The 12,826-nt window shown below is 42.0% G+C and overlaps 1 protein-coding gene across 1 annotated transcript in view; it reads left to right on the forward strand.

Annotated features, from left to right (window-relative positions):
* Nucleotides 1–12,826, forward strand: part of Fas (Fas cell surface death receptor) — a 33,620-nt gene that overhangs the window by 10,447 nt on the left and 10,347 nt on the right. The window contains exon 2 of the mRNA NM_139194.3: nt 7,872–8,025. Coding sequence (NP_631933.2) covers nt 7,872–8,025 — 154 coding nt within the window. The remainder of the gene's footprint in view (nt 1–7,871; nt 8,026–12,826) is intronic.

A 12,826-nucleotide genomic window follows, 5' to 3' on the forward strand; every position in this document is an offset into this window, starting at 1 on the left:
CACCTAGGGCTTGTCACTGACTTGTTACTTCTTGAGTGCTGACATTTCCTGGAAAGGTATGGTGAGCTTGTCCCAGAGGGTATGGTGGTTCAGGGACCTGTCCTTCTGGGTGTGCTTATTCCTGCACTATGTCTTCTGTTTGATAACTTGAATGCCTCTGAAAAGCACTTCTTCACTAGGCTGCAGGCCACGAAAATGCATACTGCTTTCTGTGTCTCATAATCTGGCAACAGGGACAGGCATACTCAATCATTTCTTTTGAGAATCCCAAGGGAACATATGAGAAGACTCAGACATCTATGTTCCAGATCCACAATGCTACCAGACACACACAACATGGCCTGGAGGGAGGACCAGCAAACTGAGGTTGCCAGGCTCCCATCCTTACCAGCCACAGCCTTGACTTTTGTGGTTCTCCTACATTTTCCCACCTTAGGCTAGGTTCATGAGCTTGACTTCTAGATCTGAGAGAAATCCTCTCAAAATCCTCCCTTCTGCCCAGCATGCTTTTGTTTTGAAGGTTCCACATAAAACTGACATGCTGACTTTCGTCTAGAATTGTCTGGAAACAATTATTAGTGTGCCTAAATGAAGCAAAAGCAATCATGTATCATGTGAGGAAATCCTCACAAACATGTATCATTGCCCAGCACAAGTTTGAAATAGAAGTGCTGAACTGGAGTTCTTTGTGACACATTCACAAATCTGGGCTTTAGGAAAAGTCATTTCTCAAACGTTGTGTTCAGCTTCAACTATAGCTAAGTCAGAAATGATTCCTCATGAGTACTTTACCGTAACTGAAGAGGTGGCACATGTGAATGACATGAAAAGAGGCAGGCAAGTGTCACGGGCAGCATGCAAATAAGAATGCATGCTCTCACATCACATGGGCAAGAGATTCAGAAAAGGAGAGAGAGAAACAAATTTCTAATTTGCAGGAGTGAGGGTTAGACTACATATTAAAATCTGTAGCAAGGAAAGAGTCAAAGAGATACTATTTTTCAAGATTTATTTTAAATTGTGTGTGTGTGTGTGTGTGTATGTGTGTGTATGTGTGTGTGTGTAGTGTGGGTGCCCATGGAGGCCAGAATAGGGTAATGGATCTCCTGGTATTGAAGTTACAAGGGGTTGTGGGCTGCCTGCCTTAGCTCCTGGGAACGAAACTCTGGTCCTCTGCGAGAGCAGAGCATGTATTTTGACTGCTGACCTGTCTCTAGCCTGAAAGAGATCCAATTTTAAAATTTGGCTTGAAATTAAGTAGACGTCATGATTCCTTTCTAATTTGACATTTCAGGGTTGTGTGCGTGTGTACAGCACGAGAGATATAAACTCCCTCTGTGACAGTGAGAGCCAAAGCACTCATTTTTTTTGTGGGTCAGGAGCCCTAGAAAGCTAGTCCCCAGTGTGGTTATCCCTTAAGGTCTGTAACTCCTTAATAGCCTTCTTTTTTATTTATTAAAAAATTCTCTTTCATATGATCTGTTTTGACCACCTTTCCTCTCACCTAACCTGTCCCAGGTCTTCCCCATCTCCCTACCACCCAGCTCTATAATCTCTTCTCTTCTCTCTCTCTCTCTCTCTCTCTCTCTCTCTCTCTCTCTCTCTCTCCCCCCCCCTCCTTCCCTCCCTCCCTCCCTTCCTTCCTTCGTTCCTTCCTTTGTTCCTTATTTTTATTTTTAGAGGCAGTGTTTCTTTGAACCCTGGAACTAGCTCTGTAGACCAGGTTGACCTCCAACTCACAGATCCTATTGTCTCTGCCTTCCCAAGTGCTGGGATTAAAGGCCTATGCCATCATTGCCTGACTACATTTTTTTTTAAATTAAACATTTCCTCCCTGGAAAGGGTTAATATTTTATGTCACCCTGAACACAGTTTCTGTCAGACCTCCTGCTAGTGTCCTGAGAGGAATATTTAACTTGATACACCATGAGAAAAGCTGACAATCCTCTGTATCTCTGTTCGATTTATAGATGCACCCCATTCAGCGGGCTGAACAATTCAATGAACAAACACCCACCTGCTCATTTCCTCAGCAAGAAAGATTTCTGTCCCCAGACTGTATTAGGACTTACCATCTGATCTGAGGACTAACACAGCCAATTCTTTAAAATATGACACTTAGGGGGTTGGGGATTTAGCTCAGTGGTAGAGCGCTTGCCTAGCAAGTACAAGGCCCTAGGTTCGGTCCCCAGCTCCAAAAAAAAAAAAAAATATGACACTTAGTCTGCATGCATGCATAGATGCTTTAACACACACACACACACACACACACACACACACACACACACACACACACAATCTGATGATTAATTTCCATTTCCCTGGTGACAAAAACACTCACTGATATATAGACAATGCTACAAGAGAAAATGTATCTTTCCACTGCTTTTCCAGGCAGTTATCAGACAATGCCTGACACACAGTAGGTGCTGGACAGTACATTGACTTATTTAGTACTTCCTCCAGTAGACTGTACAACCAAGGGATATCTGACTTTAAAATGGTTTACTTAAGAAAGGCATGGGTTTAAATAACTTTCGTATTCCCTCCTTTCCCTTCCTGTTCCTCGTCACAGTTTATTTACTTTTTCTGTCCTTAATTTCTTTTCTGTTTTTTCTGCTTTTCAAACAAAACAGAACAACAATGACCTACTCAGAGCATTTAGCTTGTGTGGATTTCCTGCCCTATCATAGTTGATATGTCCCTGTTTCAGGGAATGTCATTAAATGTTCCTAAATGGTTTCAGGGAAATCATTAAATTCTGCAAAGATGACTGGATGCAAGCAAACAAACAAACAAGCAACAAATGCAACGAATTCTCTAAATGCAAACTGTGTGGAGGGTGGGTTGCCTCTCCTCTGCCAACAGTCGTGAGATCCTTCAGACTGTCTTTCTTTTTGGCACCTGACACTATTCATCGATGTTGTGCTAAGTAAGAGACGTTTCTGGAAGAAGTCAACTCTGAAGTGTGTGTGTGTGTGTGTGTGTGTGTGTGTGTGTGTGAGAGAGAGAGAGAGAGAGAGAGAGAGAGAGAGAGAGAGAGAGAAAGAGAGAGAGAGAGAGAGAGACCACATCTGAAAGGGAGTTGCTGTTGAAATAGCACTGGCTGGGTTGTGTCTCTTCACTCCTTTTAACCAGAGTTCCTATTTCTCAATTCTAGATGTATTTTGGATAGTGTTTCCCTGTCCTCAGTGCTGAGAAAGTAGGACCTCAGGAATTCTTAGCAAGTGTGACACTTTTGAGCTCCTTTATAAACAACAACAAAAGCATTTTTTTTTGTTTTGACATGGTTTCCCTATGTCACCAAGCTGACATGGAACTTGCTTAGAAGCCCAGCAGACTTGAACTGCCATCTCAGCCAGTAACCAGGGCTATCACCCTGTACTATCAGGCTCTGGCATTTTGCCCCAACCCTAGAAATGTCCTCTCTTTGAGTTTCAATCTGTATCATTTCCTTGTTTCTACAGAAAAACCAGAATTGACAGGAAAGAAATGTTGTGGTAAAAATTAAAAAAATAAAATAAAATAAAATGCTGTCTTTTACCGCTCTAGATCTGGCACCACAGTGACCCAAGATATCTGCTGTATATCTTAATTCTCAGTCAGTAAAGCCTCTCACCCGTTTTGTTCTATCCCATATCACACTGCTGAAGGCCTCTCTCTGAGCTGTCAGCAATCTCTCTACCTATCTGATTCCTACGGCAGGTTTCCATGCCAGAAACACATATCCCAACTCTGTGGTGGCCCAGACCAGTCACCCCACACTCCATTACACTTAAATCTACACATGAAAGAACACACAACACAATAACCTTTGACCCAATGATAAGATATAGTTGCCCACCTAAACATACAAAGCCCAGTACCATCCATCCCTTAAGAACATTAATAAGGACCTGTAAATACACAGAACAGAATCTTAACATCACTTTCCATGTTGTCTACTGGCTACTCTCTCCCCCTCTTCTGTTCCTGTCTCCTCCTCTTCCTTCAAACTTTTCTCCCGCCCTTCTCATCCAACGACAAGCCTCCTTCTATCCTATTCCTGCCCTCACTGGTATTTTACAAATTAAATGGGGAGAAGGTTCTGGTGAAGTCACCTGAGTCCTGAATATGTGACTAGGCAGCCGTCCTTGGGACAGTGGAATTAGCATCAAAATACAGATAACTCCAGGACAAACCACAACATTTCTCCCTTTTTGTCCAGTTAATAGGCCTTTTCACTTATATATAAAGTAAGTACAATTATTATCATTCTACAATTTATAAAACATAGGATACACTCAACACCCAGTCCATCAATTTGTCCATTAACTAAAGCACCTTGTCATCTATCCTAAAAGACTACAATTTTATACCTGACTTATATCTTGGTTTTCTTAAAAAAAATGTATGCCATCTGAAAAACCATCCTTTCACATTTATTATCTTTTTCAATGCTAAACAGCTTGGGTTGACTATGAGACTACCAGTCTTCAACCACATCAGAAATCTGAGAAAGACCAAATATATACACATAGGAAGCTGAACACGGCTTCCAGAACTGAGAGGTTGTAGAGACAAATCTCCACTAGCACAGCCCTCTGTTAGCAACATGTGACCATACAACAGGCGACCGAAAGTCTTCAACCTTCTGGCCCAAAATCAACTGACAGACCCTTGAAATGCAGATTTTGAAGGACTGATCATCCTGTCTTGGCAGAGCTTATCAGTCAACTAATCTGCATAATTCATCCTTTTCTGGACAGTATTAGTCTGCAGATGAAACAGGCAGTTTTGTCCAGTGGCTGCCTAACCACAAAGTATTGCCTCACCTGGAGGTAGAGACATTCAAATTCTTCATTAAATCTTCCAAAGGGGAACTGTTAGGAGCAGATATGTCTCAACAAAAGATAAAAAACTTTAAAACTCAAATTTTGTGGATTTCTGATGTTTTTGAAAAGCGTCTATCTATATAAAGTAATCTGGACTGTTGTCTTTGTATCTTAATATTATCTTGAAAGTACTCTCGCAAAGTCAGAGTCATGAATTTGCTATTTGGCCCTTAACTCACAATGTGTAATCAACTCAGAAGTTTGTAATGACATCAACAGAAGGACTGGCTCTAAACCTTGTACTTTTAAAGTTTTTTGACAAATAAATTCTATACCAAGCAATGATTTTTAGCTTAGTTACCAAATGAGATTATGACTGTATAACTCAATCTAGCCAATATAGACCTAGTGGGGATAAAAGACAGCATTTTTACTTTTTATATTTTTACAACAACAAAGGAAAGCATTCTTTGTTGATACCAACCTTACTTCTTCTTCTTCTTTTTTTTTTTTTTGCTTAGAAGGAGGATTTTATTTTTTTTTCTTTTTTTTTTTTTATTAACTTGAGTATTTCTTATATACATTTCAAGTGTTATTCCCTTTCCCGGTTTCCGGGCAAACATCCCCCTCCCCCCTCCCCTTCCATATGGGTGTTCCCCTCCCAACCCTCCCCCCATTGCCGCCCTCCCCCCCATAGTCTAGTTCACTGGGGGTTCAGTCTTAGCAGGACCCGGGGCTTCCCCTTCCACTGGTGCTTTTACTAGGATATTCATTGCTACCTATGGGGTCACAGTCCAGGGTCAGTCCATGTATAGTCTTTAGGTAGTGGCTTAGTCCCTGGAAGCTCTGGCCAACCTTACTTCTTACCTCAACCAAAATGGCTGGTGCTAGGAATTGTTCCTCCTCTTCCACAAAATGGGTTAGACTTTCGGTTTTGATCATTGTCACCAAAGAATATTGATTGAATGCTCCTAACCTTTGAGGTATTTTCCCGATTTGTGAATTCTTTTTCTCTCTCAAATCTTCCAAACCTACCCATGTGTATATCTGTGGGTGCATGTGCATGTGTGTGCATGTATGTGTGTGTATGCATGTGTCTGTGGGGTGTGTGTGTGTGTGTGTGTGTATCTGTCTGTGTATAAAGTTGAAGGTTAACATTAGGCATTTTCCTCAATCACTCTTTGCCTTATTTTCTTGAAAGAAGCTTTTTCACCTAGGCTGGAGCTTGCTGAGTCACCAAGGTTGGCCTGATTGCACTTCCAGGAATTTCCCTGTCTCCCATTCCCCCCAGTGCTGGCACATGGCTTTTATGAGGGTTCTGGAAGATCCAATTCAAGTCTTCATGTTTGTCTCACACACACTTTACTGACTGGGCCATCTTCCAGCTCTAGTTTGAGAATTTCCATGTGTTGCCAAATTCTGGAATGTCAAATAGTTTAGTCGTTCCTCATTAGTCAACAGGACTTTGATACAGCCCTAGAGTACAGAGCCATAAGAATTTAAATGGCTCTTGTACAAAAACAGATTTGAGTGTGTTTTAAAAGCAATAAGTTGTGGGTGTAGCTTGGTGGCTGATAACTCACTAGACCTCCATGAGGTCCTGGAGTCAATTCCCAGCACCGCAAAAGAAAAAAAAATCAAAGGCCATGCAAATATAAAATGTGAAACACCCCTGCATATTATCTTGTTATAAGGCACAAATTTATTTGCAAGTCTTACCTATTTCCTATTAGTAATTTATGGTATTTATAGTCATCAGAACTTGGCTTAACAAATGTGTGTCGGTTTGAGTTGGCAATACTTTGGATGTGATGCTGTCACTCTGTGGCTCAATTCCTCTCATCTTTGAAGCATTCCTTATTGTCCTTTACCCCTAATTGCTCGTGTGCAGAAAGTCAGTCTCATTCTACGCTGTGCTTATTCAAGAAAGAACTCTATACTGGAACTGGAAAACTTCAGAGACATTCTAGCTGTCCCTTTTGCTAGTGACAAAGTCCAGACGAATCAAAGGTGTTCTGACATTTTAGTGTCACTCTCCCCTATTTGAAATCGGGATGTCAGAGATGCATCCTAAAACACGTCTATCCCAGGAGAACATGTGGCTACCACAGAAGACTGAAATGTACTTAGAGAAATCCCAAGAAAGGGACCATGCAGCTGTTACCGCTTTGTGCTTTAAAACATCTTTTTGCTTATTTCCCCAAGGAACTCCAACTCTAGAGCTAGCAAAGATAAATAATGTCACTGGGGTTATGGGTGTATGCCTTCAGGAGAAAATAATTAGACATAGATTTAATGATTTGTTCTGCATAGGTGAAGAGATTGCTAAGGATTTAGAGGGAAGTTTATTGTTTCCCTGGAAACAGTGACACATTGATTCCGTGACTGGGTAGCAAGAGGGAAGCAGACACACTCTGCGGAAGAATCAAGTCTGATCGAAGTGACTACGTTTATCTTCACGACTAACCTGTAAAGACAGAAAATAAATACTCGTCCCATTAACTAGTGAAGAAATTAAGGCACAGAAAAGTCAGCCATTCCTGGTGGTAGTAACTGGGTTCAGTGTGTTTTCCCCTGTGCTGTAGAGTGTAGGCCTTACAAAGAAGGGTGAGGGGGACTATAAAATTGTTTTGTTTCTGGAACTTCATGTAAATAGTAACTAGCAAATACTACCACTTACAGACACATTTTTACTACCTACCATGTATTGTGCTAAGAACATTAAGTGCACGGTTCTATTTTATTATCACTACAGGCCTGTGAGGCAGGGCGTATTTGCACTGTTCAGATGAGGATCCTGAGACTGGGAGGCAGTGTGGATTCTCCTCTGTCCTCCTCTCCACTGCCTAGGTATGAACAGCCAAGGCTGCCCTGTGTTTCTAGTGTGGGCTAGAAAAACCTGTGGTTCGACCTGCTAAGCCACAGGGTGCCTCTCTCCTGGCAACCCCCAGCCTTGGTTCCGCCTGTACACAGACTTAGTCACTTCCAGGTGTGTGACACATTTCCCACGGTGCTTAGTTCAGAAATCACTAACGTCCTTATGCTTCTCTTTGACAGGTGCTTGCTGGCCCCGAGTTAAATGTTCGAATGCAAGGGACTGATAGCATCTCTGAGGGTTTGGAGTTGAAGAGGAGCGTTCGTGAAACCGACAACAACTGCTCAGAAGGGTTATATCAAGTGGGCCCATTTTGCTGTCAACCGTGTCAGCCTGGTAGGTTCACATGAAGCATCCATAGGTGAGCGTGAGAAACAGGGTGAGGGATTGAGATGTCCTATACGTAAGAATGTGTTGGACTGTTACACAGCTGTTGGCTGTGCTGTAGGGTGTAGGCCTTACAAAGAAGGGTGAGGGGGACTATAAAATTGTTTTCCAAGCACACATTTTTTTTCATCTTTATCATATTTGTCAGGGCTGCTTATGAAGAGGCATCATTCGCAGCTAATGTACATATCAGAAATGAGAGGCTCCACCTTAAGTTCTATTTCTCACGACCTAAGGAAAACCCATTTGTGAGGATTAAAAAGCCTAAGTCATCTTAAAGCTGACCATGTGTATCCTTCTAATTTGGGGGCTCCCTCAACAAGGGACTTCCACCCTCAGGGGTAGGTGTGAGCTCCTCTCTTCGGTCTGTCTCTAAAGCTCTCTGGCCTGGCACTGAAGCCTGCAAAAAATGCATTTGCATTACACAGCTGAATAACCAGATGAACCAGAAGAGCAACGAACATCGGCCAACAGTTTTTCAAACATCAGTATTATGAACTGCAAACCAATCTCATTTGGAAACTCCTTCAAGCACCAGGAAATGAGCGGCTAAGGAAAAATGTAATCCTGTAAGCTTAGTGTCCACTTTTGGGTTGACCACAGTTACCTACAAATATCAGTCTGGGATGCATTTGGATGATCAGAAGTTGACGCAGTGGCATATAGGTTTGATTGACAGGTTTCAGGCAATAGACCTCCAAGAGGCTTCCATAGGTTTCATCCTTAGCAACTCAGGCTACAAAGTACAAAGCAGGCCCAGGTCAGGCATATACAAAGACAATTTTACCAAGCCTAGGAAAAAAGTTCCTCTTATAATACAACCCACGTACACCTAGGTTCCTACAGGGTTACGCTTTTCCAAGCGGGAATTGGGGATCATCTCCTGGCTTCTTTTTTAAAGTTGTCACAGACAATCAAATTAGCCTATGAGTTAAAAATCTGTGTTTATACCTTGAAAGTTTGGCTTCACATGCTTAAAATTTAAAACACAAACCAAAACAAAGGCAGTACATTTTGCATATTAAGGCTTCTAAAATTTCTGTCAGTGTGCTTTTTATGCTCCAATTTTGTCTCGTTTGCATTTAAAGGGGGACTTCGGGTCCCGTGCTCGGATCTGAGAATGCTCACAACACTGTGGGATGTAAACTGTGCAAACATTTGAGAAGGAAAAGGGAACATGGGTAGAGAAGCCAGCATTGTTTTGATTTGCTGGCACAGTAGTGGATTAACTTATCTGGCAACTCTTAAAGATTACAAGTATGGGGGTTGGGGATTTAGCTCAGTGGTAGAGCGCTTGCCTAGCAAGCGCAAGGCCCTGGGTTCGGTCCTCAGCTCTGGAAAAAAAAAAGATTATGAGTATGTAACTGTGTGTATGGCATTTCACTGTGTCAACTTAGTTTTCACAGTTTAGGGTTTGGCATGTAAGTTCTGGAGTAATGGAAGCCTGGGATAGTTTGTATCAACCAGAGTCTAAGGGTGTCAGCCTTTCTTACATGTTTCTAACACAGGCCCTAGTTGTATGATTTCTTTTAGCAGTTGCGAACTGCCGTTCTGGCTGTGTTAAAGGTTTTTCTCTGTCCCTTCACTAATACATCCAAATTGCCATTCAACATGCACCCAACGCTCTCTCTGTCTGTCTTCTCTCTAGTTGAATTTTATGCTTACCAAGAGTTAAGTTAGTTTCAAGTCTGTTCACAGCACGGATGATCTGATAGTAACATAGAATATTAATGATGGTAGAAGTCAGTGAATATCAAATATTGGTACATGACAGGTTTTATTTTTAAGAAAACTAGGGCTGAGCATTTCGGAAATGATCAGGGATTCAGACTGTTGGAGTGATTCAGCTTTCTTTTCATCAAAAAGAAGAGAGGGATAAGGGGGAGTAAAGAAGCCAGATGGAAGTCACAGGGGATCCTTTTGCTGATGTAACTTTAATGAAGAGTCTATAACTTATCTCTATATCAAATGATTGATATACTTATAGAGAGATTCTTTAAAATGAAAACACAATATAGGCTTTTTCAGTGATCCCATATGAGTGCTGGTACTTTTGATTGGTTAAAATACACTGTATACTTACAACAATTTTTTAAATTGAAAATAGATTCTTCTCTCATACAATCATCCCAACCACAGTTTCCTCTCCCTCCACTCTTCCTGTCTCCCATCTCCCCCAGCTGCACTCCCCCTCCTATTCTCTTCAGAAAAGAGCAGGCCTCCAAGATATAACAAAAACAAGGCAAAGCTCTCATATTGAGGTGGGACAAGGCAACCCAGCAGGGGGAATACAGTCCCAAAAGTAGGCAAAAGAGGCACACCACTCTCACTGTTAGAAAGCCCACACACCAAGCTAACCGCCATAACATATATGCAGACCAGGGGCAGACCCTTGCAGGCTCTGTGCCTGCTTCCTCTGTCTCTGTGAGCCCACATGAGCCCTGCTTAGTTGAATCAGTGGGCCATGTTCCTTTGGTGTCCTCCACCCCCTCTGACTCCTACACCCCCCCTCCATGAAGTTCCCTGAGCTCTGAGGGTAGCGACACAATGGAGACCTCCAACTTAGACTCTTGTTCTGCATACTGTCTGGATGTGGGTCTCTGTACCCACCCCCATCTGCAGCTGGGGGAAGCCTCTCTGATGACATCTGGACAAAGCACCCATCTGTGAGTATAGCAGCATATCATTAGGAAGCCTTTTATTGATTTTTTTTTTTTTTGCCTGTACTGTTTGGTTGTACCTTAGGTCGCTGAGCTGTCCAGTCTCTGATTCCTGTCCATGTAGGCCGTGTCAGATGCCCTCTCGTGGAATAGGCCTCAAGTTAAACCAGACATTGATTGGCCATTCCCACAAGTTCTGTGCCACCAGTGCTCCAGCACATCTTGCAGGCAGATACACATAAGTCGAGGGTTTTGTAGTTCGGTTGGTGTCCAGTTTCCTTTTCCTTATCCTGCAGACTTCATTCCCACCCCAAAGAGACTAGCATGTAGGGATGAAGGCTCCATGCAGGTACCGCCTTGGCGTCTTTGTGTTCGATGAGCTATGTGGATGTTGTCCTCAGCAATGGGGCCCTAGCTGTCAGCTTTCGGAGAGCAACCGTCTGTTCTAGCATTAGCCTGGGTTGTTTAGGAATGTCCATGGGACCCCCTCAGCCAACAAGTCAACTGAATGCAGCCCCGTTCCACCACTGGAAGCCTTGGCTAGCTAGGAAACATGGCCAGTTCAGGCTCTGCATCCTCCATTATTTCCAGTCCTCACTAAGATCACCCTTAGAGATTCCAGAAAGTATCCACTGGACTAGGTTTCCACACTGACCCAAAGCGTCCACCAATTCCAGCTTTCTCTCTCTGAACTTTCTCCTTGCATTCCTTCCCATCCCCCAACCTGATACTTCCCATTCTCATCCCCACCCATCCCAGTCCACCTTCAAAATGTATTCTATTTCCCCTTTGCAAGGAGATCCATGTATCTCCTCCGAAAAGCCTCCTTTTTAACTAACGTCTCTGGGTCTGTGAATTGCACCATTTGATTATCATTTAATTAACAGCTAATATTCACTTATAAGTGAATACATATTTTTTGTGCACACAAGTACCATATTTGTCTTTCTGGGTCTGGGTTACCCCACGCAGGATGATGTTTTTCTGGTTCCATCATTTGCTCACAAATTTCATGACATTTTTAACAGCTGAGTAATATTCCATTGTGTACACATACCACACTTTTCTTTATTCATTCCTCTATCGATGGACATCTAGGCTGCTAACAGCGTCTGGCAATTACAAGTAAAGCTGCAGTGACCAGAGCTGAGCAAGTGTCCTTGTGGTAGCCTGGGGCATTGTTTGGGTATAGGAAGATTGGTTTAACTGGATCCTGAGGTAGACTGATTCTCAATTTTCTGAAGAACTGCCATACTAATTTCTGTAGTGGCTGCACAAGTTTGCACTCCCACCAGCAATGGGAGAGCCTTCCCCTTGCTCCACATCTTGCCAGCATGCGCTGTCTGTGGCGTTATTGATCTTACCATTCAGATGGGTATAAAATGGAATCTCAAAGTAGTTTTAATTTGCATTTCCCCATGGTTAAGGCTGTTGAACATTTAAGTGTTTCTCAGCCACTTGAGATTTCTGTGTTGATAATTCTTTGTTTAGAACTGTACCTCATTTTTAATTGATTATGGGGAAGGTTTTTATTTTTGTTTGTTTGTTTGTTTTTGTTTTGTTTTTTTGGTATCTAGTTTCTTGAGTTCTGTCTGCTGGGAAGTTGTTAAAATATGATCCCATTCTGTAACTTGCTGCTTTGTCCAATTGACAGTGTCCTTTGCCTTACAGAAGCGTTTCAGTTTCATGAGGTCCCGTTTATGATGTTTTTGATTAAGATACACTGTATACACATACAAAAGTTTAAAAAAATAAAAATTAAATACTTGAAAAGTCTTCATCACACCTTGGTATCTAATAGGATGGACCCAACAGTGCATTTCTTATATACACATACATAAACCCTTATCTATTGCTTCTATTCATGTGTGTATGTATATACACACACTTGTCTGTTGCTTCTATACATATGTGTATGTATGTATATATATTTTATAATTTTTGGTTTATTTGTATGTATACAAATGCAACAAAATAGACAATAAATATGTCAAGGTAGCTGCTATGTGGGTGCTTTTCATATTTTCCTAGCTTTTCTAATTTTTATGTAATAAATATGTGTGTGGCTATCAGAAAATGGTGCATTTTGA

Source organism: Rattus norvegicus, chromosome 1, assembly GCF_036323735.1.
Source record: "Rattus norvegicus strain BN/NHsdMcwi chromosome 1, GRCr8, whole genome shotgun sequence".
Classification (NCBI taxonomy): domain Eukaryota; kingdom Metazoa; phylum Chordata; class Mammalia; order Rodentia; family Muridae; genus Rattus; species Rattus norvegicus.